The 26,207-nt window shown below is 52.3% G+C and overlaps 5 protein-coding genes across 5 annotated transcripts; 2 read left to right on the plus strand and 3 right to left on the minus strand.

The window, feature by feature from the left end:
• Position 1: 1 nt before the first annotated feature.
• Positions 2 to 5,423, plus strand: ANKRD54 (ankyrin repeat domain 54; the record flags this gene model as incomplete). The annotated part of the gene is made up of 8 exons (XM_010712199.2): positions 2 to 107; positions 229 to 276; positions 1,244 to 1,342; positions 1,576 to 1,647; positions 2,032 to 2,079; positions 2,203 to 2,327; positions 3,173 to 3,280; positions 3,826 to 5,423. Coding segments are annotated over 8 exons (678 nt in total), but the record flags the coding sequence as incomplete, so codon positions are not given.
• An 84-nt stretch (positions 5,424 to 5,507) lies between these two features.
• Positions 5,508 to 11,771, minus strand: GALR3 (galanin receptor 3). The gene is made up of 2 exons (XM_031554451.1): positions 11,402 to 11,771; positions 5,508 to 10,784 (listed from the first exon to the last, which is right to left on the minus strand). Exons 1-2 carry the CDS (start codon positions 11,749 to 11,751, stop codon positions 9,917 to 9,919), a joined length of 1,218 nt encoding a protein of 405 aa, XP_031410311.1. The 5' UTR covers positions 11,752 to 11,771; the 3' UTR covers positions 5,508 to 9,916.
• Positions 11,772 to 14,281: 2,510 nt separating this feature from the next.
• Positions 14,282 to 16,684, plus strand: LOC100548577 (noggin-1-like). The gene has a single exon (XM_010711167.3). It carries the CDS (start codon positions 14,304 to 14,306, stop codon positions 15,021 to 15,023), a length of 720 nt encoding a protein of 239 aa, XP_010709469.1. The 5' UTR covers positions 14,282 to 14,303; the 3' UTR covers positions 15,024 to 16,684.
• Positions 16,685 to 16,771: 87 nt separating this feature from the next.
• Positions 16,772 to 21,646, minus strand: GCAT (glycine C-acetyltransferase). Its single transcript, XM_010711177.3, has 9 exons — positions 21,421 to 21,646; positions 21,208 to 21,338; positions 20,928 to 21,029; positions 20,368 to 20,514; positions 18,969 to 19,123; positions 17,947 to 18,029; positions 17,482 to 17,653; positions 17,236 to 17,357; positions 16,772 to 17,109 (listed from the first exon to the last, which is right to left on the minus strand). Exons 1-9 carry the CDS (start codon positions 21,614 to 21,616, stop codon positions 16,958 to 16,960), a joined length of 1,260 nt encoding a protein of 419 aa, XP_010709479.1. The 5' UTR covers positions 21,617 to 21,646; the 3' UTR covers positions 16,772 to 16,957.
• A 1,518-nt stretch (positions 21,647 to 23,164) lies between these two features.
• LOC100548422 (histone H5) lies at positions 23,165 to 25,279 on the minus strand. Its single transcript, XM_003202242.4, has one exon. It carries the CDS (start codon positions 24,007 to 24,009, stop codon positions 23,311 to 23,313), a length of 699 nt encoding a protein of 232 aa, XP_003202290.2. The 5' UTR covers positions 24,010 to 25,279; the 3' UTR covers positions 23,165 to 23,310.
• Positions 25,280 to 26,207: the final 928 nt, after the last annotated feature.

The following is a 26,207-nucleotide window of genomic DNA, read 5'->3' on the forward strand; positions in this document are numbered from 1 at the left end:
CGTCCTGTGGCAGCGAGAGGAGCCCGCCGGCAAGATCCCGGCCCGCCGCCTGCGCAGGGCCGCCCGCCTCCACCGGCGCCTGGGGCCTACGGGCAAGGAGAGCCACGGTGAGCGGGAGCAGTTTTCCCCTTTCTTTCCTCTCCCCTTTCTTTCCTCTCCCCTTTCCTCTCCCCATCCCCATCCATTCTTCCTCCATGCTTCCCAGTAATGGCTTTCTTTCCTCCACAGCTCTGAAGAGACTGCGTGAGGCTGCCAATGGCAATGATCTGGATACAGGTGAGAATTCTGCCAACCTGACGTGGGGCCACTTCCTGGAAGGGCAGTTTGTCAAAGCCTTTTGTTTCAGCAGAGGACAAGGAGAAGAAAGGTGCAGATAGTCTGCAGAAATCATGATTTAGATGCTGCACATCTAGAATTTGCTTTTCTTGAGCCTTTTGTTCCATTCTCTGAGCAGAGTGAGGCTGATTGTAATATTGATTTTTTTCACTATATTGGGTTCATAGTGCTGATTGTCCAGTTGTGTTAGGCTAAATTAACAACCCGCTATTACTCCACCTTTTTGGTAAGTAACTTTTGCCCACTTGTCAGTAGTAGGAAGGTAGTCTTGTGGCAAAATGGAAAAGTGATGATCCAAGCATGTCTGATCTCAGACATACGGTCTGATTTTTGGGTGGTCTTTTGTGTGGAACCAGGAGTTGGACTCGATGATCCTTCTGGATTCTTTCCAACTCAGGATACTCTGCAGTTCTATGATACTAAGCCATATCCCGTGTGATCAATGACATGGTGTGACACAGATCAGAGCCACGGCCAGCCTTGTGTCCGCCTCTCACAGTGATTCATGGCCTCTCTGTGACTCTCTTTACTTCTCTGTACTGTAGATCAGTTGGGTTTTGATACTAAGTATTCATCAGCAATACTGCCATATATTGTGTGCCCCCTGTCATTGTTCCTCTTTTGCCTGTCATCAGACCACGTTGTGAACAACTGGAAACAGGTCTGACTTGTAGAAAGCCCTGACATTTCAGGATGGAGTGATGGGCTGGATGGGGGGCTGTCTGTCATTCTGTATCCTCCAGCTCACAGTATTACTTTGCTTCATGAACTGATGGATGCAGTCATTTGTGAGCTCTGACCGTGGGCAGAGACCATATTTACCTGCAGAAGAGCTGGTAGCATCACCCCTTTCTGATCAGGTGTCCCTTCAACTTACCTGCATCCTTTTCCTCCTTGGCACTGTCAGTGCAGCAACTCCTGGAGGATGGAACTGACCCCTGTGCTGCAGATGACAAAGGCCGGACAGCCCTGCACTTTGCCTCCTGCAATGGCAACGATCACATTGGTGAGTAGGAAGGGGATCTTCGGTCATCCAACTTGTCCATTTCAGAGGATTTTCTTTATTTTCCATTTGCTGTCTGTGTAAGCTGAACAGAAGCATCCCTTCTGCAGCCTGCTGGCTGCCACACGGACGTGTGGGTCAGCAATGCGCTGCCAAATGAAGCTTCTTACACCAGTAAGGTGCTGTCAGTGGGGCAGAGGGAAGGGGCTAACATGGCTCTGCGTTATTGCTTTCAGTGCAACTGCTGCTGGATCACGGGGCTGACCCAAATCAGAGAGATGGGCTGGGAAACACTCCCTTACACTTGGGTAAGTGCCAGTCAGATGAGCTTTGCATGCAGAGAAATGAGGTGACCACTGCATTCTGTTCTTCCTTTGCATCTTCCTTTTCCCTGTGCATCACACTATGCATCCCCAGCTTTGAAGGCTTATGATTCTTAGCATTTTTTTCGCTTCACCTCTCAGGAGGACTTAAGGATCAGAGTTAGAGAAAAGCCATTTCCCACCCTCTGCCAGTCCTGAGGAGTGTGAGATGTGTTCTAGCAAAAGTACCCACGCTTAACAGTGGAGCTATTCCTCTTTCCTATGGCAAAAAAACCTTTTGGGAAGTGACAAGTTCCACACTTGAGCAGAAACTCCTTTGTTGTTTGCTAGTACCTCTGAGCTGTGTGTCCTGTGTTTTTCCCTCCCCAGCTGCCTGCACGAACCATGTTCCTGTCATCACCACGCTGCTGCGCGGAGGTAACATTTCCTCTATAACAATTACTGCCTGTCTCTTTCCTGCCCTGCCCCTATCAATATTCCCCAGGAACACCGAGTCTTTAAGACAGACCTTCCTTTCTGCCCTTTCTCATGCATTTGCAGGGGCCAGAGTCGATGCCTTGGATCGAGCTGGCAGAACCCCGCTGCACCTCGCTAAGTCAAAGCTAAACATCTTACAGGAAGGAATCTCCCACAGCCTGGAGGCTGTACGCCTTGAAGTGAAACAGGTAAAAGAAACAGTCCCGTGTTCTGGTAAGGCTCTACTGCTTCTGACAGTCTCAGTACCCTTTCAGTCAAGGATCATGTAGCAGCTGTTTTAATTACCTGTCTCTAGGGTTTTAGCTTATCCAGGGAAAGTTTGTTTTTTTCCTTCTGTTTTCAGATATGTTGATTTTTCCAACTACTTTTCTTGATTTTTGTGTGACATCTTGGCTGTGGTAGGCCAAGCGTTGAATGTCTTACTTCTCAGGCTTTATAGAACACACTCTTTTCTTCAGCAACCATGTAAGATGGATGCCTTGTGGCAGGAGAGGGACCACAGCATGAGGTTGTAGATGTGGCATACACATTTCAGCAGGGACTCTATTCTGTCAGGCATTCTCAGTGCAGTCTGCACTGCTCTCATATATGGGGGCATGGGAGAGGAAAACAGTCACAATGCTGCCTCACATATATGAGGTGTGCGCTTCAGAAGCCATAGAGTAGCCATAAGGGTTTTTATTCTTTGTGCACAAGCAGATCCTGCAGGAGTGGGAAGTTCCTGCTCCTCACAGTGAGGGAAGACAGCTGGCCATGAAGAAAAGCTTGGTGCTTTCTTGGCAAGCCTCAACTTTATACTTCTTCAGCTGAGCTTGTCTCTCTTTCCTGTTCTGCCTGTGACTGATGGACACCTCTGGTGACTCCCTGGCCTCTGATAGAACCTTTAGTGCTCTCCGGTCACTTTACATGTGCACTTTTCTATGGATCATGTACTCAGCATCAAATCTGTGCTTGGCAGTTTAGCTGTTCTTCCTAAAAGCAGCCCAGCGTGATGCTGCTGTCTGATGTATCCTCTTATTCCTGGTGGCTTCAGATTATCCAGATGTTGCGGGAATACCTGGACCGTCTGGGGAGGCATGAGCAAAAGGAACAGCTGGATGACCTCTGCTCTAAGCTACAGATGACCAGCACAAAGGAGCAGGTAGGTAGTGCTGAGCTACCGTGACTCACCTATTTCTGCTGTGACTTCTGTGTTCAGGAGAATTCAGCTACATAAACAAGGTGACATTGAAGATATACTTGTGGATGTGTTGTTGCTGGGTGAAGTAGCCAGGAAAGATGATGACTCCTCTGTTTGGAATTCAAAATGCAGGATGTGTTACTGTGCCTAGCAGCTCAGCAGAGAAGTTGGAGGTCAGATCGATCGAGGGCACAATCATTTTAAGGCCAGTACTCATTGTTGAGTTCTGGGTAATGCGTCAACACATTTCTATTTAAGGATTGGCTGTATTGCCTGAGATAGAATTCAGCATCAGCTTCCTGAGGAAGGGGCAAAAGGCTCCTTTTGCCTTTGATTAGGACTTTTTTGAGCATGATTATGGAGCCAGGAGGAGGTGTAGCATACACTCAGTTTGGGCATTACTGGTGATGCTGGTGGAAGAGTAGTCCTTGCTGCATGGGGGTTTCTTCTGTGGTGGTGGGCAGCTGTGTTCCTGTGCCTGATGGCCAACTGTATTCTTCTGACAGGTGGATGAGGTTACAGACCTCCTAGCCAGCTTCACATCGCTCAGCCTGCAGATGCAGATGGAGAAGAGGTAACAGGCTTCCAAGTCATCTCATCTCTGTGATCCAGAAGGAGAAGCCTTAGAGAAGAAGGCCTACATCTCTGAATAAACATCGCAGGCCCTGAGGGTGCTGCCATGGTTGCCTCATGAGGAGGCAGTAAGATTTGGACAAGAGAGTGCTGCAGCTGAGACTTTTGGGAAAAAAAAATAATAGGCTGGCACTGAATAGGGTACCCCTTCCAGAGCAGAGGTATTCTGCCTTCTCCTTAGCACTCCAGTTCAGTGCAGGTGGTGGCTAATGCCATGGATAATTGCCAGCATCACAGATCTATCTGCTTGCAACAGGCATCTTTTGCCACCAATGCAGTATTAAACTGCGTGGGGGGGTGGGAAATGGGCATCTTGGACAACAGAAGGCTTTGTACTATAGGAATAACACGTCCTTAATTCTGTGTGGTAGCAGCTGAGCAAACATTCTGCCTTAAGAAGCATGCACCAAGACGTAATCCTAAAATTCCCTAGAGCCTGCAGAGTATCTGGCCAGTTAGGGGTGGGATACAATGCTTTTAATCAGACCAGGTTCCACTGGGCCTGGTTATTGAAGCACTGCTGAAAGTCAATGCTTAAATCTCAGAGCGAGACACTTGTGAAGAATACCCAGGTAGGCATCAGGTCAGAGCTACCCTGATGCAACAATGAGGGTTAGGGAATGACTTAATCCTAGTGCAGTTTTAGGTATACATCTACATTTTATTTGGAAAAACAAAAATAAAAACAAACAAAAAAAACCCGCCAAAGTCATCCTAAGTGACTTTTGTGTTTCCCACTACTGGCTGTTTCAGGCCAGAGGTCCAGTAGCAACAGAAGGTGCCCCACATCGTTGGGTTGGGGTGGAGCTGGATTTGTGGCTGCCTTAGCAGCACCAAGCCCAAAACTGACTGATGCCCATCGTGTGTTTCTTTCTTGTGGAGACGCGCAGCTCCAGGGTCTGAATTTCAGCTTGAGGAATGAGTAACGACCTCTGCTGGGAGCCCAGAGTAATGCAGCTGCGAAGGATGCAGGGAATCTCTCTTGCTGCTCTGTGGTTAGTAACAAACACATGGTAGTTTTGCTTTGAAGCAGGGATCTGTGAAATCTTGGAGGTGGGGGCGTGAGCGATAGCAGGATGACAAGAAAATATGCCGCAGTTCCCAGCTGCATGCCCACCTAAATGACATGGCATGCTGGTGGTGATATGCACCCCACAGCTAGGAATCGTGTCAGTTCTTTAGGATTCAGCTAAACCATATTAACAGCCACTGTTTGCAACGTTCTTCAGAGATGTGTTCTCTAATATCTGGCTTCTTAGCCAGAAGGTTCGCTGGGCCTCCTTGTTCAAAGCTGAGCTATCAGAATACACAATGTTCTAGGTGTGCTGGAAGCTGTGCTGGCTGGGGCTGTCACTGTGATTGCTGGTACTTTGTTATGATGTGCTGGATGGGAAAGATTCTGAGGGGGTGGGAGACAATCTGACCTTTTCATATTTCAAACTTCAATAAAATCCTGTCAGCCTTTTTTGAACTCCCTGTCCAGTTCTCTCTTTTCAGAGCAGCTCATTCCTCTTTACTGATGTTTCAGGCCGTGGGCACAGCTTTGGGTTCAGTAACTGCTTATTCCCAATTGTGGTACTGAAATTGGAAGTGACAACACAAAATTGTTTGAATTCAAACACCAGCCTGTTTGCAGACCAGAGTACACAGCTGCTGACTCACCTTCTGATCTCGACTCCCACAGCCAAGAAATCCAAACTTAAAATCTAGTTAGTTGCTGTGATACTGTACAAACAGAGGGAAAGAGAATCTTGGGGGGACTGCATCTAGCTGGGAGGTGGCATGCTTTGTGAAGAGGAAAAGCAGCCTTGCCCAGTCTGTGCTCCTGTGTAAGTGTGGAGCTGGTGGGGATAAAGTGGTTGCACTTGTGCCTTGCCCTGTGCGCAGAAAAGTGGCCGCGCTGTGAAGAGCTTTTCCTCCCCAGCACTTCAGCCCCTGGGTTGACATCTGGGCAGGGGCTTTACAATGTGGTCCTTGGGTGAGGAGCAGGTGACCTCTGTGTTCAGCCTGTCCTGTTCTCTCTTTCTGTCATTGCGTCAGCCTAAGCTTCATATCCACGTACACTTGGCAGTCAACAACCTTGTTGCTGAGGAGACCATTAAGGTGCCAAAGAGCAGGCGGCTGGGGTGCTCTTATCATTGCAGTTGCCTTGGCTGCTGATGATGTCTGCAAACTAGATGCAGCTTGAAAGCTTTCCTTGCCACCAGGAACACACTTAGCTAAGATTCAGAGCTAAGCTTTTAGCTTAAGTGCTCAGGACGTTGCTGCCCACAACTCTTCAAGTCTTTGTTTGCCTGGTGCTGGAGTTTTTCCATGACTGCTCTTGACTGTACGCTTGGAGTGAAAAGGCAGGGGTGCAGCGGGCAGCAGTGACTATTTCCCTTGCTTTCAATTTATTCCAGAGGTGTCTGTTGCAGTAACAATGCAAACAACGCCACTGTCTTCCCTCCGCTATGTTGACATTACACTTTGCTCAACCTCCCTTTTCCCTTGCTTTCCAATGCTAAGCACCGTGTTTTGAATCCCCCTCTGGGCCACACTGGCAGTGTTCCCTGGCAGACAGGACTTGACCCAAGGCCTTGCTCACCACTGCCTGTCCTCCACATGCATTCTGTTTCCCTCTTCATTCACAGCACGGCTCTGCAGTGACACGCTGTACCCACAGCCACTGAGCCCAGCAGTGACCTCGCCAGTCCCTCAACCCTGCACAGAGTGCACATGCTGTAAGACACAGACAAAACCAGCCAGGCTCGGGATCTGGCTCTTTCAAGCAAAAGCAATAGCTGTGTACAAACCTCCCAATAAAGTGTCATGGATGTTGTTAAGCAAAGGGTCTTTCTCTGCAGCAGCTGCTCGCCCACGCCAGTGAATGCAAAGCGTGCTGCGGTATGCACAAACACCAAGAATCTGTTGCCTTTCAGTCTTCAGCAGTTGAGATAATTAAGCTCCAGGGTATCAAGCCAACATCTGAACTCCATTACTTCCTTCACTTTCGCCTTTCTAGCAGACTCCAAATCCATCACAGTAATTATCCTCTGTGCTGCTAAGGAAGCCCCGTGAAGCATCCCTGCAAACCTTCCAGCCTTTCATCTGCTTCCTCCACTCTTCAATGAGTGAGATGGATTTAATCTTTTCTGTCACAGAAAGGTAGAGGCAGTAAGATGCTTTCTTTGTACACTACACCCGGGCAGCATGGGAGAGCAGCCCCAGGCAGTGGATGACAAGGTGGGAGAATCAGCAGTTTTGATTAAGAAGCCGATAAAGAAGACAGGGCTAATAGCTCACCCAGGGGCTCTTCAATCATCTTTTTCCTTCTTCCATTGGATCTCCCCTCTCTGCTTCTGTCCCTGCTGCCCCATGCTCAGCATGTCCCAGGTCTGGCAGCCCCCGCAAGTTTAAAGCCGAGCTCATCAGTCTGAGTGATGACAAGTAATCATTAATTAAGTTGAAAAGCTGGGAGCAGAGACTGCTGATTGCTAATCAGTCTGGAGGGGAGACTGTGTGAGAACAGCATTTGAGCTCCTTTGACCTTACTTAGTGACAGCTTTATATTAAGGACATAATACCTTTTCTTTGCTTCTGCCTTTAAGCTGTTGGACCAGTTGAAGCATGTGTGTTGTTACTGGGCAGACTGGAATTCCCTCTTGGCTATCAAGCTTCTTGTTCACGTGCTCCCCAAAAAATGCAGGCTCTTAGACCCAGGCAGAATGAATGAATGGGAGCCACATTTTGCAGAGGTGCTAAACATGCCTTCTCCCCAGGTTTCCCCCATCCTTTTTGTCCCATGTTATTTAGGTTTCACCCTTTATTAGAAGGGAGCAAGGTCAGAGCATCACCATTCTCGACTGCTGTTCCCTTCTTTCTCCAATGCTTTGGGCTGTGAAATGCAGCCACAGTTCTAGAAACAATGCACATGTTCCAGCACAACGAGAGATGTGGGAGGTTCAAGGTGCAGAAAACATCAAGTGCTTGAGTATGAAAAGAAAAACAATCCCCAGTGCAGCAACCAGATTGTCTCCAGCATAGGGAAAGGGGTGTCCTTGCTGCTGAGCTGTGCTACAGCGTCAGCACACATCGAAATGCCGCATCACCTGGGAATTTGACAAGTGAGCAGAGCAAGCAATAAGGGAAGATTCACACAAGCAGAAGTAGGGGAGGGCAAGAAAAGAAGGATAGGGAGAGCTTATAGATCTGCTGCATGGCTTGTGCATAGCAGGGCTCTGCAAAGCCATGTTCCCATTGTTGCATGTCCCCTCATCCCTTTCATATTGTGCCCATAGCTCTGAGAGTGTCAAAGGACAAGGACAGGGCTGTAAGCTCTTCACCTGATACTGCAGCTTCCAGCTGCTTATCAAAGGTCCCACTGTGCACGGGGGCAAGCAAGGACATTGTGCCTGTGCAGCTCAGGACAGAGCTGACTGAGCTGCACTGCCTCCAGTGATTTAGAATTTGGCACAGGCGCTTGGCAGTAGGTTGGCAGTAAATGGCTCCTCTCTGCCAGCTGGGGCTCCCAGCATTATTCCCTCTGTATGAATTAGCTATGAAGTGAGCAGTGCACTCCGTGCAGATTTCCCACAGCCTGGAGTCTGCTGCAGCATTTGGTCCTCGTATCCCCTCCCATAGGGCTTTGCTGGGAGGGTTATCTCCGTGCACAACGCATGCTGTGTGCCTGCTTGTCCTCCCTTCTGCTCCTTGCCCCTCTGCCCTACCATCTCACCATCCCTTTTTGTCCCCATGAAGGACTCCCACAAGCTCGTACAGCCTCCAGCAGTCCATGCTACACTGGCAGAGTTTGCATTCAGCACACATCAAACTTATCAGGAGAAGGAAATTGCTGGGCTTTATTCAGGTTATGATAGGGAGAAATTCCAGCACCCTCTGTGAATCTGACTTCTTGCCCCCCCATCCCCAAAGCAATTCCCATTCTTCCCATGGTCAGGTTTGGAAAGACACTCCACTCTACTATAGGGGGTCATTCAGCAGCTACTGCAACCAAAAGCTCTTCTACAGCTGTTCAAGACAAGGAGGCCAATGAGGAACAACAAATGGGAAATTGGGCTCCCAGGAGAACATCAGACCCACAGCAATCCTGCAGTGAGGAATGCTGTGGAAGATGTTCCAGCCCTTTGAGTGGTGGTGGCATTGCACCCTCCTGGAAGCTCTCTCCACCACACAGAAAAGAACAGAGAGGATTTAAGATTGAGCCAAATGCACACGAGTCCAATCATGATTTTCATTTTATGGAAAAGAATATCTTGCCAAGTCAGTAAAGCACACAAACAGGGCTAATACTGCTGAATTACATCACTGCTCAGAGAGCAACGGCCCCTGAAGGAAGGGATGAAACTCTACATAAAGAACAAAGAGGAGGCAGCAGTCCTTCAGGAATTTGCAAAAGGCGAACAGAAATAAAGCAGAGATTAATCAGATGGAACAACATGGTGGGAGGAGGATTTGTGAGGGTTGCTTAGGAAGAACTGAGGATAACCGCCAAGAAATATTTCAGAACTGCAAGCAGCACAAGGAAGTGGACAGTGTCCTGCAGTATCTGCTTGCAAGATCAAAGACTAAGCAGGGCAGAGCTCTAGGAAACCTCTTCCATTGAGTATTTTCTGGAAGGGCAGGGCCAGGGGGAGAGACTGGACTGATGGTCCTTTCCCTTTTGAGCTGCAGAGAAGCCATGGGTACACAGGGAGGGCACAACAGCCTTTCAGTTCTTCACCTGCTGTGGCATGGTGGTGTCATTGAGCTATGACCAGTGAGTTCTGCAGAGGTTGTATAACCAAGCTGTTGGTACAGACTCAGCGTGGTAAAGTGCAGTGGCGCTCTTTGATCTGGATGCAGGAGCCAGAGAAGGGGAGGTGGACTTGGACTGCCCCCAGATTGTGAGAAATGTCATCACATTAACATGTCCCTCTGCTCTGCATTGATATGGTGGATTGTGCCATTCCGAGATGCATTTGCTCATTTGTAATCAACAGCCAGACACTCTTGAGGCCTTCTTGGAGGGTTCTTGGCTAAGGGATGGCCAGCTGTTACCAAGATTTCCTCCTCTAGCAGCTCCTTCTGAACTTCTTGTAGCTGGTGAGTCCATGCTCTGGCACGGTTGGCGCCTTCAGGGTCCCTCTTCCTATTGTTCTCCTTTGGGACCTGAGTCAGCTCAGCGTTGCCTCCATAGAAGCCTCCAGTGCTGTTAGTGACACCTTTGCCCACAGCGACCATATGAACTTTATTTCCAGTTCTCTTCTTCCTGTTCTTGTTCTGGAAGAACAAGCAGGTGAAGACCTGCTTGAAACGCTTTCGGAAATGCTTGGAGACGAGCGCGTAGACAATAGGGTTGAGGCAGGAATTGGCATACGAAAGGCAGTGGGAAGCCAGGCGGCAGGCATAAGTGGCTCGGTTGAAAGGGAAGTGGCCAAACCAGAAGCACAGGATAACCAGATGGTGTGGAAGCCAGCAGAGGCAGAACAGGATGGCCACAGCCACAATCATCTTGGTGACCTTACGTTTGGCCTTTCGGGACTCTGAGATCCTCTCAATAGGGTCTACAGAGGTCCACAGGAACTTGATGGTCCTGGCGTATGCCAGGCTCACTACAGTCACGGGTAAGAGGTATCCAACTACAAACGTAAGGATGTCCAGAATCTTTCGGCGTTGGTCCTCCCAGACAGGGACGCAGATGGGCACCCCATGGTAATGGACAATCTGGTAGTAACTGAGGTAAGGCCCTGCAAAGAGTAGTGATAGCAACCAAATCACTACAATGGCCACTCCTGCATTTTGGGTAGTGCGGAGATCCCGGGACTTCAGCGGATAGCGAATGGCCAGGTACCTGGTGGGGAGGGGAAGGAGAGACCAAACACGATGTCAGTGAGATCGGGTCTCATTGCCCTCCTGCCCCATGAAGCTGCCATCTGTGCACCCATTCCCATACAGCCACCAATCTCTTCCCTTTCTCACCTCTTGGGAAGGAGGATTATGGTGAGAATGGGGTCATCCCAACATGGGATCTGGGATCTCCTCTGCCCACATTGCTGCGCTAGCTCAGGAAGGGCGAGCAACATGCATCTTGAGTCAGGGAGGAGGGCCGAAATAGGACACAAAGAGCTACCTGTTTCTCCCCTGGTGCATTGCTTTCCTGGGGCTTTGGCATTCTTGGCTGGACACAAGTCTGAATGCATGCCTACAACCCTTCTGCCCAAGTAAGGAAGAGAAAGGACAGGTAACTAGACCAAGACTGGGAGTTGGGAGAATGTATGGGAGGTATGGAGTAACAGTGGAAAGATCAATCTGCTGGTCCTAGCATCCCTGCTGCCACTGGGATGACCCGACCTGCTCCTTACAGGGCACGCAATAGGGTGGAGACTGGACTTTTTCTTACCTCTTAGCTCAAGGGTGGCAAACACATTGTTCCTGAGCTGAGGGACTCAATGTACAGAGGACACTTGCCTGTCAATGGAGACTGTAGCCAGGGTGAAGCTGCTGGCGTACATGGTGAGGTAGATCAGGAAATGCACAGCCTTGCAGGCAAAGGCCCCAAAGAGCCACCCATCGAGTGTGTAAATGGTGGCTTGGAAGGGGACACAGCAAATGATGAAACAGAGGTCAGCCATGGCCAGGTTGAGGATGAAGAGGTTGGTGGTGTTGTACTTCACTTGGCCGTTCCGCAGCAGCACGGCCAGCACCAGTCCATTCCCCACAGTGCCCAGAAGAAAGATGAGGGAGAAGATGACAGGCACGATGATCCCTGCAGCTGGCAGTTCCGGGCTGTCAGAGGAGGCATTCCAGCCCCCTGGCATATCTCCCTCTCCAACAGTGGGACCCTGTGCATAGAGAGAGACAGTCTGGATTCACATCCCCACCACAGTGTCTGCTGACCTCCTAGCCCTCTTGGAAGACCTCCTGCTCCACCACTTGGCCTCTCCTGCATTCCTCCTACATACAGTATGCTGTTAAACTCTGGGATCTCAAGTCTTCATCCCAGCTGATGCTCCACTGGGCTCAGCCAGGGCTGCAAGAACATAGGGAAGGAGGGTTTGAGGGGGACGGCCACCCTGAACATGGGGCTGAGACACCTCCAGCAGCAGGAACTCCATAGCAGAAGCACCATGCCACGCTCACAAGCGTGCCATCTCCACCCCACAAGTGACTGCTCCTCCCTCCTCTTGCAGCAGCTGTTTTACACAGAGGACCTGTGACTAAGGACGGTAATCCTGATGCTGACAGGAGGTAATGGGCTGGATGGTGGTGGCTAAATTGGCAGAGTGGGACGTGGAGAAAAAAATCTGCACTGTACTGTATCATATTTAATGTGTTTTCAATTCAGAGTTCAAAGGATCTCTGAGAAAAGCAGGTGGGATGTGTTTGGTCTGTGGGTTTGGGGCTTTGTTAACCCTATGGATGGTGCAGGCAAGGGGAATTTGGCTGTTGGGTCCAATCTTGTCCCTGGTCACTATCAGTACTCACTCACATTCTCCAGTTGATCTCTGTTCTTTGTGCAGCTCTTCATCTCTCCCCATGACATGAGAGAAGATGGGGGGCAGATCTCGGAGCTGCCCAAAACACAGCACAGTAGTCATAACAAAGGAGTGATATATTCCAAAAACTCAAGGAGCAGGGTGCTGTGATTTGTGGCCAAACTTCTTCCAACACTGTGTACCACTACACACAAACAAGGAGCACAAACACCATATCTCCTAACGAGCTTTCCCCTTATTGTTCTTTCATTAGAACAAATTGTCCTTCACTGAGCAGCAGTCAAGATGGAAAGGCATGGTTATCTAGCAACAGTTGAAACGCAATTAACTCTTTCTGGGTCATGCAAGCTCTTTCACCCCATACTGCCCTCTCTGCTCATACCACGTCTTCCTAGCACATTCTATACAGCACTGAAAACTCATCTCTGCTCTGCACTCCCCTCTGTTCCCAGTTCCTCTGTCCTGGTCCTGTGGGACCTTCCTGCACAAGCAGAAGACTGTAGTCTCCCTCTGGGCATATCCCTTGCACGTGGGCTGGGGCAGCTCTGGGCTCATCTCAAGGCTTGGAAAGCTGGCACTCACCTTTGCAAGGAAAGGCCTGTAGCTTCTCCGCTTGTTCTGGGTAGACCTCCAGAAAAGCCTGGGCAGCAGCAGTGAGGAGAAGGCAGACCTTCAGCAGCAGGATGTGGGACACTGACAGTTTCTTCTAGCAGTGCTGTCAGCAATGCCTGATGCTCTGCTGCATCCCCCTATTCCCCTGCTCCCTCTTTCCGCTCTCACACTCAGTCTCTCCTGCAGCTCCTTAAACGTTCTCTCTCCCTCTCCCCTCCTTTTCCCTCCCTCTGCTCTAGCTGCTGATCCATTGATCTCTCTCTGTATTATTTTTTTCCCCTCTCTCTGAGGTTGGGTTTGGAGTTAACTCCTCTCTTCCCAGCCTTCCTGTGGGTTCAGCTGCTTCCACCAAGGGGGGACAGTGAGAATGGGAGGATGGAGGTGGGCAGGACCCCACAGATCTACCACCTCTGTATTCTGGGATGCGTTTCCCTACATTTCCAGGGAACGTGGATGCCTCAGCCTGCCAGACCCCTACCTCATCCTTGGGATATGGGTTTAAGTCCTGCGGAGAATGAGCAAATAGTTGCTATTTTTAATTATTAATTAATCTCTAGCAGCATGGCAAAAAGTGCTGTGGCACAGAGCAGATTAAGTCTTAGACCTGGGGATGGAGGTTGAAGCAGGCTTTGTTCTCTGTCTAGGGCAGGTCTGACCTCTCACCGGCATTTCCCTTCCTGGAGAGGGAGGACAGGCTGTCCAGTGAGGGCACCTCCAGACACCCAGCTTTGTTATCACTACCCGGGACAGTGTGTGCTCTGGCTGTCCAGACAAGAAACAATTTGCCACTGACAATAAAAAACAGCCCTCCCACCCCTGCCCAGCCACCCTCCTGGACTGGGACACTTCCCTGTGCTGGGGATGGTCTCAGCAAGACCCGAAAGCTGTCAGCTTCCCTTCACTGGGAAGGTCCTGGGTGCATCATCAAACACAGCCATGGGGCAGGATGGGGAGGAGGAGAAGGAGGCACTGGATTCTTCCCCTCCATGGCAGCCTGTTCTTCCAGGGGCAGCACAGGTGGAGGTATGTGAGGGAAAAAAGAGGCAGAAGTGGGGTCCTGCTGCCCCATTTAGCACCTCGCTCTGGTGGGAGGCTCCACCGCCCCCTGATATCAGCAGGGAGCAAAGCATCCCCATGCAGGCGGGCGGGCGGGCAGATGGGTATCATCATCCACAACCAAGGAAAAGGGGAAGGCCATGCTGGGGATGTGTTGATAACCCCGGGCACGTGGCTGCCTGCCACATCCCACAGCACCGCTCACCATGCAGGGCCCCCGCTGCTGCCTCCTGCTATTCCTCTGCCTGCTGCCACTGCCTCTGCACGCCACCAGCCCGGATGACTCTCAGAAACCACTGCCACTGCCATTCAGCACCTCTGACCCTACTGCCCATCTGCTGCGCGGCCGTCCCTCGGCCCCAGTGCGGCCCTACAGCCTCTCGCTCTCCCCCGAGGACTACCGCTACGCTCCCAAGCCTCGCCACCTGCGGCCCGGCCGACTGCGCCGGCTGCTGGGCCCGGCCTTTGACCCCTTCTGGATGTCGTCTGAAGAGCCGTTAGGCCGAAACCTCAGCGCCAAGGAAGATCTGGAAACCATGAGCCGGGAGCTGGTGGAGGGCGGCGGGCGGTACCGTCGCAAGCTGTGGAGGGAGGTGGAGGGGATGGAGCTGCCTCCTGAGCTGCCCGCCGACATGGCGCGGCCCCTACGGCGCTGGCTGGTGGAGAGAGCCTTGTGCCGTCTCACCTCCACGTGGGTGGACCTGGGACCCGTCTTCTGGCCCCGCTGGGTGCGGCACACCGCCTGCAGGACCGGCCCTCCCGCCTGCTCGTGGCCCCTAGGCATGGCCTGTCACCCGGCCCAGCTCGCTCACCTCAAGCTGCTGGCCTGGCACTGCTGGGCTGCCCGGCCCCCCGGCCCCCTGCACTGCGCCTGGCGGAAGATCCCCTATCCTGTGGTGGTGGCCTGCAAGTGCTCCTGCCGCTGAAGGGATGGGGAAATAAAGGGCTGAAAGCCAAGCAGGCCTCTTACGGGTGTTTGATTGCGGAGGTGGGTGTGGGGTGGATTTGGCTGCATGTGGATCCCAGTGGGGCTAGGTTCATGATGGGGTGGTGCAGGTGTGAGAATCATAGAATCATTCAGATTGGAAAGACCACTGAGATCATCAAGTTCAACCATCAGCCCATGACTGTGACCATACATGTCTGTGGGAGCAGAGCTGAGGAGCAACAAAGCCACGGGGAGAGGTGGGTTGAACCTCAGGGTGGTCACCATTGTGGGTTGGAAGAGGGGCAGGCTTGGGACTGGACTGTGGTGGTATAGTGAGGGTGGGTGGAGATGTGAGCCCAGGGCTGGAAGTGTCCACGTGCATCTGAGAGTGGGATGGGGGTCTGATATCTTAATGTACAACAGGAGTGATGGGGGACCCACAGCTATCCTGTAGCAGTAGTGCAGAGGGTGGCAACTCAGGACAGGGGTGGATCCATCTGGGATGGATCATTCTAGGAAACAGCCTGGAGAGGCAGCACTTACCTCTGCATCTCACTGAGGAAAAAAAAAAAGTCCTCCACTTTCTGGTCTAAAAGCCGTAAAGAGCCACAAACCAGCCCTACACCTTGCAGAAATACAAGCCAGAGGGTTTGCCTGGGAATAAAGCACTACCTCCTGCAGTCGATGACGGCTGTGCTATTCATTTCCAGCCTGACCCATGTGCCTTCCTGGCGCTGCGGCTCCTGATGCTGTGCAGCCTGATGCAGAGCTTGGCCTTGATGCAGCGAGAGAGGCCAAGCAAACATTCCCTTAAGCTCTTAGTGCTGTCACATTTAAAAACCGGAGTTTATTTCCCACTTTTGTGTGGTCATGGAGCCTAACTTGATGCAGCTTGTTCTGCAGATGGACCCTGGTTTCCATACCAGCCTCCTTCATACAGTCATTGCTCCAGTTTGAGTCAGATACGGTCACACCCTGCATAACACTCAGATCAGCACGGGGACAGATAGAAGGACACACATCTTGATTCAAATAAAGCCATGCTCAGATGCCCAGGAGCCATGTGTGCCTGCATGAGCACAAATCACCGCCACTAAAGCACAGTTTGGAGGAACAAATCCAGAGCTTTCAGCTGTCTGTGTGTTCTCTGCTGCATGAAAATTGTGCACAATGGAGAGGAATTACAAGTTTCTGTCACCTGCTCTGTTTCTGGCCTCAAATTTAAACCCTCACGGCCAGCTGCTAGGCTGTGGCATGTAAGAACCAGATCCCAGGGTAAGAGCCCGGTGGTCAGGCTGGAGGACCTCTGAGCACCCTCACCTAGCTGTAAGTGTCCCTGTTCATTGCAGGGGAGTTGAAACAGGGCCCTTCCAATTCAAATGATTCTGTGGTGAGGGTAGTGGGCAGAGCATAAGAGCTGGCCCAGAGCACCAAGCAAGAAAGCCTTTGCTCTCTCTCAGACTGGCTGCTGGTGGCATGGGTAGCCAAAGGCTGATGAATAACCTGAGAAATTCTCCTGCCCTGGTGGGGAATTACTGTGGGGTCACATTTCAGAACCTGCAGGATGGGCACTGAGGAACCAGACAACCTCAGGCAGACCAGCAGCATCACATTTCCACCTGCGGAAGGGGAGAGGAGCACTTCAATGCCCAGACTGAGGCTACACAGCAGACACCTAACAGCACAAGAGGACAGAAAGTGGTAGCAACTCCTGGATGAGAATGCAAGAGCCATACAACTACTCACTGCACTGCAGGAAGTCTTTAATGCTACAGGTGATGCTGCCAGCACAGTGCAACAGCGAGAGAGACTCCCGCAGGCTGCAGTGCCTCAGTATCCTGTGTTGAGCAGCGTACCACTCAGGCCTCCCAGGCACAGGCACTTGTCTCGGTGGTGGGCAGAAGGGCACTAGGGGATGAGTCTGGCAGCCCCTCAAGGCAGTGCTCCATGTTTCTGTCCCACCTCGATGAAGGCTTCCACACAGCGGTCGATGTCCTCATCACTATGCACAGCTGAGATTTGGACCCGGATGCGGGCTTTGCCTTTGGGGACCACAGGATAGCTGAAGCCAATGACGTAAATGCCTGGAGAGGAAAAGCACGGAGAGCTGGAGCTGGCCAGGAGGGAAAACTGAGGTGACAATGGGTGACAGAAAGGCTTCTGGCTTCCGGTGTTACATGGCATCACACATGGCTCCCTGCCTCGCTCACCTCTGCTCAGCATGTCCTCAGCCATCACCGCAGCCAGCCGGGCATCCCCCAGCATGACGGGGCAGATAGGATGGTCCTTTCCTGAGATGGTGAAGCCAGCTGCCGTCATCTTGCTCCTGAACCTGGTGAGTGAAATGAGGGGATGAGTAAAACCCAGGCCACTGAGAGCTGGGTGTGATTCTAAATCTCCCTCTGACATGCACACGGACACACAAGGAGGAGATGAGCAGAAGCAAGGTCCCTCACCGTTGGGTCTTGGCAGCCATGGACTGAGCGATGGCATTGCTCTCCATGAGCAGGTCCAGGGCCTTGGAGGCACAGCCCACCACAGCGGGGGGCAGGCTGTTGGAGAAGAGGTAGGGGCGGGAGCGCTGGCGGAGCAAATCGATGAGGGGTTTGGGGCCTGTTGTGTACCCGCCTGCAGAGGGAGGAAAGGGAAATGGGCAAGGCAGTCCCAGGGTGACCTGTTCAGAGTGAACAACTTGTTCCCTACAGAAGAAATTTTATCACAGATCAGGCCTAAAAAAAAAAAATCACAGCTGATGTCTTTTACCAAGAGCGTTCACCTTGACCTCAAGAGCAATTCAGCAGGACCTCCCTTGGCCATGTGGCAGAGTCCTAGACTGAGCCTCATGCCATGAGTAGGAAAAGGAGAGCATACATTGGAACTCTTTAGGGCATGGAGGGCCTCAGACATGGAAATGCCTTCACCTGCAGCTCCTCCAAGAGCTTTTCCCAGGGTAGAGTTGACGATGGTGACCTTGTCCATCACTCCCAGGAGCTCATCGGTACCCCTGCAGAAAAGGGAATGTCACATCATCAACCATACCAGCATGTACCTCTGATGCTGCTTTTTTCCTCAAGGGGAAGCCAGGTATCTGGTATCCCCCTTCTGGTAAAGGAGAAACACTTCATTGTGCTTTTTCAGCCCAAGCATTGCCTTTCCTCTCACCTGCAGAGAGGCTAAGACCTAGGAAGGGGTTCATCACCTCTTCCAGGTGGAAGAGTGCACAAAGTTCCCACAGATTTTTAGTATGAGAGGTAATGGCCTCAAGCTGTGCTAGGGGAGGTTCAGGATTTTAGGAAAAATTTCTCCTCTGAAAAAGTGGTGCTGCAGTGGCACAGGCTGCCCAGGGAGGTGGTGGGGTCACCATCCCTGGAGGTGTTCCTGAACTGTGTGGATGTGGCACTGAGGGACGTGGTCAGTGGGCACGGTGGAGGTGGGCTGATGGTTGATGATCCTAGTGATCATTTCCAACCTTACTGATTCTATGAACAGTCTCAATAGTGCACTCTCTCTAGTGATTCTTGAATGTAGGACTTGCACATGCCTCTGATGTGCCATATCTTGAATATACCAGGAGAAACAGCTACACAGTGCAGCCAACATTATTTGAGGTTGGCTCTGCATGTCACGAATGCACTACCCTACATACACACTGCTCCACAGTGCCCACATCAAGGTCTACACTGGTGGAGCCAACGGGATGTGTCCACTATGCTCTCCTGCTTTGCATTCTCTACCCCAAAAAGACAGGTCAGAGTATGGCATTCTGTCTCCCTACTGGCTCTCTTGACAACAGCATCAACAACACAAGGTTATAACTCATGTGAAGCACTCAATAGCCCTTCTCAATCCCTCTAGACATTGCACGCTCACAACTGTGCCAGGTGATGACAGAAAACCCCGAAGACCCAAGGGAGTCTCTAATAAGGGTGAAGCAGCCCCTTACCGGCCATTGGGACCCAGGAAGCCCGTGGCATGGCACTCGTCGATGAAGACTAAGGCATCGTACTTCTGGGCCAGCTGGCAGATCTCCCGCAGGGGTGCGATGTCACCATCCATGGAGAAGGCACCGTCAGTGGCCACCAGCCGTAGGCGGTGTTTCTGTGGGAGAGAACCACGTGCTACATCACTTTGGGACTGGTGAAGGAGGCCGAGATACAGCCCTAGCCCCACCTGCTGCATGTACAGTGTGGGTACAACGAACTAAGATATAGTTGCAAACAACATGTCAGTTGCAGAAGCCAGGCGCTTTCCCACATTGCCTGACCACCAAAAAGGGCGCAGCTACAACTCTACAACTTTGGAGACAACTCAGAAAGCAAATGGTGTCCTGGGCTCCATCAGAAGAGGGTGGCCAACAGGGACAGGGAGGTGACTGTCCCCTTCTACTCTGTTCTTTCTGGAGTACTGTGTCCAGGTCTGGAACCCCCAGTACAAGAAAGACAGGGAGCTGTTGGAGAGGGTCCAGAGGAGAGCCACGAAGATGATCCGGGGACTGGAGCACCTCCCCTACGAGGACAGACTGAGGGAGCTGGGCTTGTTCAGCCTGGAGAAATGAAGGCTGCGGGGTGACCTCATTGCAGCCTTTCAGTACCTAAAGGGAGCCTACAGACAGGAGGGGAATCAACTCTTTGAAAGGGTAGATAGCAGCAGGACAAGGGGAAATGGTTTGAAGTTGAGGAAGGGAAGATTTTGGATATCAGAGGAAAGTTCTTTACTGTGAGAGCGGTGAGGTGCTGCAACAGGCTGCCCAGAGAGGTTGTGGATGCCCCACCCCTAGAGGTGTTCAAGGCCAGGTTGGATGTGGCCCTGGGCAGCCTGGTCCAATATTAAATAGGGAAGTTGGTGGCCCTGCATGTGGCACGGGGGTTGGAGATTCATGATCCTTGAGGACCCTTCCAACCCGGACATTCTGTGATTCTGTGTGAGACTCTCTCATTCTCTACAATGACAAGAAAGGAGGTTGTAGAGAAGTGGGAGGTTGGCCTCTTCTCCCAGGTAACAGCGATAGGATGAGAGGTAACAGCCTCAAGTTGCGCCAGGGGATGTTCAGGCTGGATATTAGCAAAAATTTATTCTCAGAAAGAGTGGTGCTGCAGTGGCATAGGCTGCCCAGGAAGGTGGTGGAGTCACCGTCCCTGAGAACACTGTGTATGTGGCACTCACTGAGGACATGGTTAGTCAGCATGGTGGGGATAGGCTGATATCTAGGACTAGATGATCTTAGAGGTCTTAGAGGTCTTTTCCAACCTTGATGATCCTATGATTCTATGGGATGGGAAAGAGTTGAGTGGATCTTTCAGGCCTGCCCAGATGCACCATGGAATGGAGCACAGCGCTGGTACCTGTGCGTCCTGCAGTTTGGCCTCCAAGTCATGCATGTCCATATGCTTGTAGCGGTACTTGTTGGCCTTACAGAGGCGGATCCCATCGATGATGGAGGCATGGTTCAGCTCATCCGACAGCACCGCATCCTCTGGGGTCAGTAGAGCCTGCCCATGCCAAACAGATCAAATCAGCTTTGAGAGCGAAGAGAAACTAGCACAGCCGCCCAGAGTAGTGGTGCCCCATCCACGGAGGCATTCAAAGAAAGGTTGGATGGGGCCCTGAGCAGCCTGAGTTGGTGGGCAGCCCTGCGCGTGGCAGGACGTTGGAACCGGAGAGCATTTAAGGACTCTTCCAACCCACCTATTGTACGATTCTATGATTCTATGAACTCCAAGTGTCCCTTCATCCAAAACCTGACAGCCTTCGCCAGTGCAAAGGACAAAGCTGCCTTTGACTACAGCTGCCACTGCAAAATTTTCCACTTCCCTCCCCATCTCCCCCTGTGGTTTACTGAGGGCCGTTTCGTCAGCTACGCACTCCCCTCCTCCTCGTGTAGCATAACTGAAGCTCTCCAAACCTCAAAGATGCCAGCATTGGCATCGAAGCAGCTAGCATAGAGAATGGCATCCTCCCGCTGGTGGAAGCGTGCGATTTTCTCCTCCAAGTCCTTGTGTATGCTCTAAAGAGAGGACAGAAGCAACCGAAGCAAGCGTCACTGTTTGGTTGAGCAAGTTTCTGCTTGCCTGCTGCTGACAGCAGAAAATAGCCACCTACTATCCAGGAAAGGCGTGTGTGGGAGAGGTTAATTGTGCTCAGAAACTTGGCAAGCGGCTTTAAAGCCAAGAGGCGCCCAGTACCTGCGTGCCACAGATGAAGCGAACAGAGCTGAGCCCAGCACCAAACTCCTCCAGGGCCTGCACGGCGGCACGGATCACCTGCGGGTGGCTGGAAAGTCCCAGGTAGTTGTTGGCGCAGAAGTTGAGGATCCCTGCGGGCAGACACAGACACCGAGGCAAAGGGATCGAACCAGGCATACGCCCCAAGGGACTCCCCCTCCGTCCCGCACGCACCGGCTCCGCCACCCGCAAGCCGGAGATGCGGGCCCTGGCGGGAGGCGATGATTCTCTCGCTCTTCCAGGTGCCGGCACCGCGGATCCCCTCTAGCTCTCCCTCCAGCCACCGCCGGAGCTGCGCTGCCGCCGCCCCCGAAGCGGCCCGGGAACTCCCGGTACCCCGCACCGCACGCAACGCAGCTCCGCGCCACATCGCCGGACCGCGCCACGCCGCGCTAAGGGGCGGTGCCCCGCCGGCCAATGAGAAGGCGCGCTGCGGCCACGCTCATCCGCGCAGCTCCTCCCTTAAAGGGGCAATGCTCCTGCTGTGGGCCCTAGGACCCTGCGGCGCTGCACTAGGAATTGGCCGTGCGGCGCTAAGACCCAGCCGAGCGGCTCTCTGCTGAAGCCCGCGGGGGACACCTTGCTCCTTTGGGAGGTGTTGCTTCTTAGCCTTGGGGTTTGGATCCTAGAGAGGAGGAAATTTTGGATGCCTGTGTCTGAAAGGGATGGGGAACCTCCTTTGGGAGGTGTTGAGGTCTTTGAGTGAAATGGAGGGAGGCTCTGGCCCGAGGGTGAGTTGGGATCCATCAAGTCCAAATTTGGGTAAAGACTACCCATATGCTTTAGGAACCGAAGGGATTTAGGAACAAACAGCCTGGGGGGTTATGTGCCAGAGCCAAAGGGATTTTGGAACAAAGGGACATAATGGACTGAGGCTCAAGAAGCCGAAGAATGTTCCCATCCAAGGGAATTGGGGTCCTCATCCCAGGTGACATGGTTTCTTGCACCCAAGTGGTTCATGGGTGCTCAGCACAAGGTTCAATGAAATGATACAGCCTGTAGGATTTAGCCCAATAGGTCTGTGTGTAACCACTGAGATGACTGTGAAACCTTTGGTCTGAGAGGTTTAGGACCTGCCAGATATATCCAAGTTTGAGGAATCCCAGTGTCTTTTGGTCAAAGAGATTTGTAACCCAATGTGTTTAGACACCAGGATCCCAACTGGATTGGGCTCCTCTACGCTCCACTTTAGCTGGCTACAGGTCCTATGGGCAGAATGTTCTAGGACCCTGATGTCCAGAAGACCAAGCACCTGGCTCTTGAGAGGGGCTTGGGCTCTTCAGCCTAAGTCTGAGAGCCTTTGGTCCAATGATCTTATGAACAAGAACCTAAAGGGATTACATTCCTCCAGGCCAAGGATTTCACTACTGTGAACTACAGGGTACTGTACTGGGATCCCCTGTGCCTCAGAGGTTTTGGCAGCATCTACCTGAGTCATTTAGGAACATCAGACCAATGGAATGGAAGGAAGAGCCAGGAAGGTGAAGATCCTGGGCCCTGGGAATTTAGGCACAGCATACCTAGGGGTGATGTCCAAGGACTTGGAGCAGAGCAGTAGGGCCGTCCCATCCCGTGGGCTCAGAGCCAGACCTGTGGGTTGGGACACTGCGGTGCCTGTGTGGCCTTGGGGCTGTGCCAAACACTTGGTGGCAGCAGCGTTCAACCCCACCCCAATGGCCTGCACCACCACCCGGCCGCACTGTTATCTCCAGCCCTCACACGCTGGGCTGGCGGGCTGTGCCTCGCTCCAGGGGACAAGGAGGAGTCCACTCTCCACCTCCTGGCTCTCACAGCCCTCCTACCTTCCCCCAAGTCCTCCACCCGCCCACCACAGCCCTCCAGACCCACGGCAAGATGAAATAAACACTCAGAGAAGTAGCTTGTATAAATGGGAACTCTTCCATATGAAAGAAGTTCCTTTTTTTTTTCTTTCATTCGTTGCCTTGTTTTAGCTGTTAGAAATACATCAACTTATAAAATTTGCAAACAGAAAGAGGTAAAAATAAAGGCAAAAGCTATTTACAGAAACCAATGGTGAGAGCCTGGGTAAAGCCCCCAGGCTGCTCACTTCTTCTTGGGCGATTTCCGGGCACCAGACTTGGCTCTGGGTTTCGACCGCTTCACCTTCATGGTCTTGGAGGTCTTCCGTGACTTGGCCTTAACAGTCTTTGGCTTCTTGGCCTTCTTGGGGCTCCGCGACTTCTTCCTGGCCTTCCTGGCGGTGGCTTTGGGCTTCTTGGCCGGTGACCTGGCTTTCCTGGGCCTCGCCGCCTTCTTGGGAGACGTGGACCTCCTGACAGCCTTCTTCTTCTTCCTTGGGGATCTCTTGGCCTTGTCGCTCTTGGCCAAGCGGAAGGAGCCGGAGGCCCCGACCCCTTTGGTCTGCTTGAGGACGCCGGCAGCCAGGAGACGCCGGATGGAGAGCTTGATCTGCAGGTCGGCGTTCTGGCCCACCTTGTAGTGGCTCTTCACGTACTTCTGGATGGACTGCCGCGAGGAGCCGCCGCGGCTCTTTTCCGCACGGATGGCCGCCGCGATCATCTCCGAGTAGGTGGGGTGCGATGCCGAGCGCCGCGACGCCTTCGCCCGCTTGGGTTTGGCTGGGGCTGGGGATAGAACCAGGCTCTCCGTCATGGCCGACGCTTCACCCCACGGCGGGGTTAGGGAGCTAAGAAAGGAGCCGCTGGCAATAACGGATGTGGGGCTGCTCCCTATGCTGCCGCCGCTGCTGCGTCTGTGGCCGCGCATGTCAGCACCGCACATTTAAGGGTGCGGCACGGACCGTGGGGAGGACTGCACGTCCCCGTGTCCCCTCTGCCCCGCCCTGCAGTGACATGACTAAGGCAGGCAAGGAGGGACAAGGTTGGGACAAGAAGGGATGTGATGGGGAAAGAGGTGGACGCTGGGGTTGGACATTAAGAGATGGAGAGGGATATGGTGGGGATAGGGTGAGACATCGTGGGAATGGGATGGGCACTGAGGCTGGACACCGGAGGATAAGGTGGGACGTGATGGGGACGGGGGTGGATACCAGAGGACAAGGAGGGACATGGTGGGGACAAGGGTGAACACTGGGTTAGACAGCAGGGGACAGAGAGAGATGTGATGGGGAAAAGAAGGAGTACTTTGGACTAACACTAGATAGGACAAGAATAGGTGTTGGGAGGGAGATCAGGAGACAAGGAGGTAACGTGCAGGGCAAGGAGGAGCTCGTGTTGGGGACAGGGAAGGAGCAGGGGGATGTGGCAAGGACCTGAGAAGGGTGTTAGGGAACATTGGATGGAGACAAGGCGGATATGAGGAGGAATGTAGGGGATAATGAGAGGGGGGACATTGGAGAGACACTGGGGGTCTCACCCTTCTGTCTGCCCTGAGCAGCTATGGTGCCACCCTGGGGTTTGTGGTGGCTCCCAGCTACCAGGGTTGTGATCTATGGGAGGGTTGGTGGTGCGCTTTTTTCCTGCAAAAAGACTCAAAAATAGGTTTGGCAGCTGTACCCCACGATCCAATATCTCCGTCTCTACTCCCACTCTGTCCCATTTGCTCCCCACCAGAGGCTTTGGGACATGCAGAGCTCTCATCAGCCACTGCCTCCCAGCTGAGTAAGCACCCAGCTGTCCCCGGGAGATTAAACGTGGCTGTGACCATTGTCTTCCTGAAGCATTTACATCACATTTTCCTCCTTCTGTCTTAAAAAGCATTCGTGTGCCCCCATGGATATGTGGCACTGGAGGTGAAACAAGGCAGTTTCTAATATCTCAGCACATCCAATATGTGCTGAGCACCCCTCTGCCACACCAGTATCACCAGATGCTTTTGTGCCACCACGGAGACATGAGGAAAGGAGAAGGGGATGCTGTAGGGAACCATGGCCTCTGTGTGACACCTTGACCGGGTGAAAGGCCCTGAATTTGCTGCGCGGGAAATGCAGTGCCGTTGCTGGCTGTCTGCACGTAGGCACTCGGGTGCAGGCAGATAAGATTCCATCTGGTTTTACTTGCATCCAAGCTTTTAACTGCCAGCAGGGCACGGGCTCACCCGCCAAAGAGGGAAAACAGAAGGGGGGGGCAAAGAGCATCTCCAAACCCTGCTCCTTCCCCACCAGCTCACTGCAGAGCCTCCAAAAAATAGTGGCAATATTTATCAGGGCAGTGCAGTACCCAAGCTTCACCTTGCTAGAGGCAGCTGAAAACTGAGTGTCTTATCAGAGCCCATCACCTGGGCACCTCCTGCAGCCTCTCCCCGGTACTTGGGGAACCCCTTCATCCTGTCCCGGTCTCTAATTTTTAGTAAGTTAAAATATGGTCTCCCATGCGTGAATCCTGACCAGTGTCCTTGTGTCACCCTCGGTGGTGCAAAGCATCCCTGTCAGCTTGCACTGGTGTGTCTCTAACATGCAAGAGGGGCTCTGGGGCTGGAGGTGTAATGGAAATGCTGCAGACATTGATGCTGCATGTTTCTGGCATTAAATAAACTTTGGAGATTGGGAAACATCCCCCTGCAATAAACATCAGAGGAAGGAGCCTGGCACAGCAATCTCCCACTAATCTCAGTGACTTCATCCTCCTCCTCTCTCCCCACACATCATCCCAACAAAACCCTTGGGATTCCTGCACGTCCACCTCAGGACTTCATCTTAAATGGTCAAAGCACACACGCCGTGGACGTGCTGCACCCCATCATGGAAAGCCAGCAAATTCATCATGGCAAAATTTCATTTAACCCGCTTTTACTTCCCAAAGAAGCTCAAAATAGGCAGACATTTTGGCTGCCTCCTCTCACAGCCATGGCCCTGGGGCCAGGCGATATCACTATGGGGCAGCCGTAGGGCCAGTATCACCCCGTCACATGTGGCACTGGGGAAGGGGTTGATTGGCAGCAGCAACATGTTTCAGCATGCTGGTGCAAAGCCCTTATCGGGAACAGCAGTCCCCAATCAGGAAAAAACAAAAAACACCAAA

The sequence above is a fragment of the Meleagris gallopavo genome, chromosome 1 (genome assembly GCF_000146605.3).
Source record: "Meleagris gallopavo isolate NT-WF06-2002-E0010 breed Aviagen turkey brand Nicholas breeding stock chromosome 1, Turkey_5.1, whole genome shotgun sequence".
NCBI classification, from domain to species: Eukaryota; Metazoa; Chordata; class Aves; order Galliformes; family Phasianidae; genus Meleagris; species Meleagris gallopavo.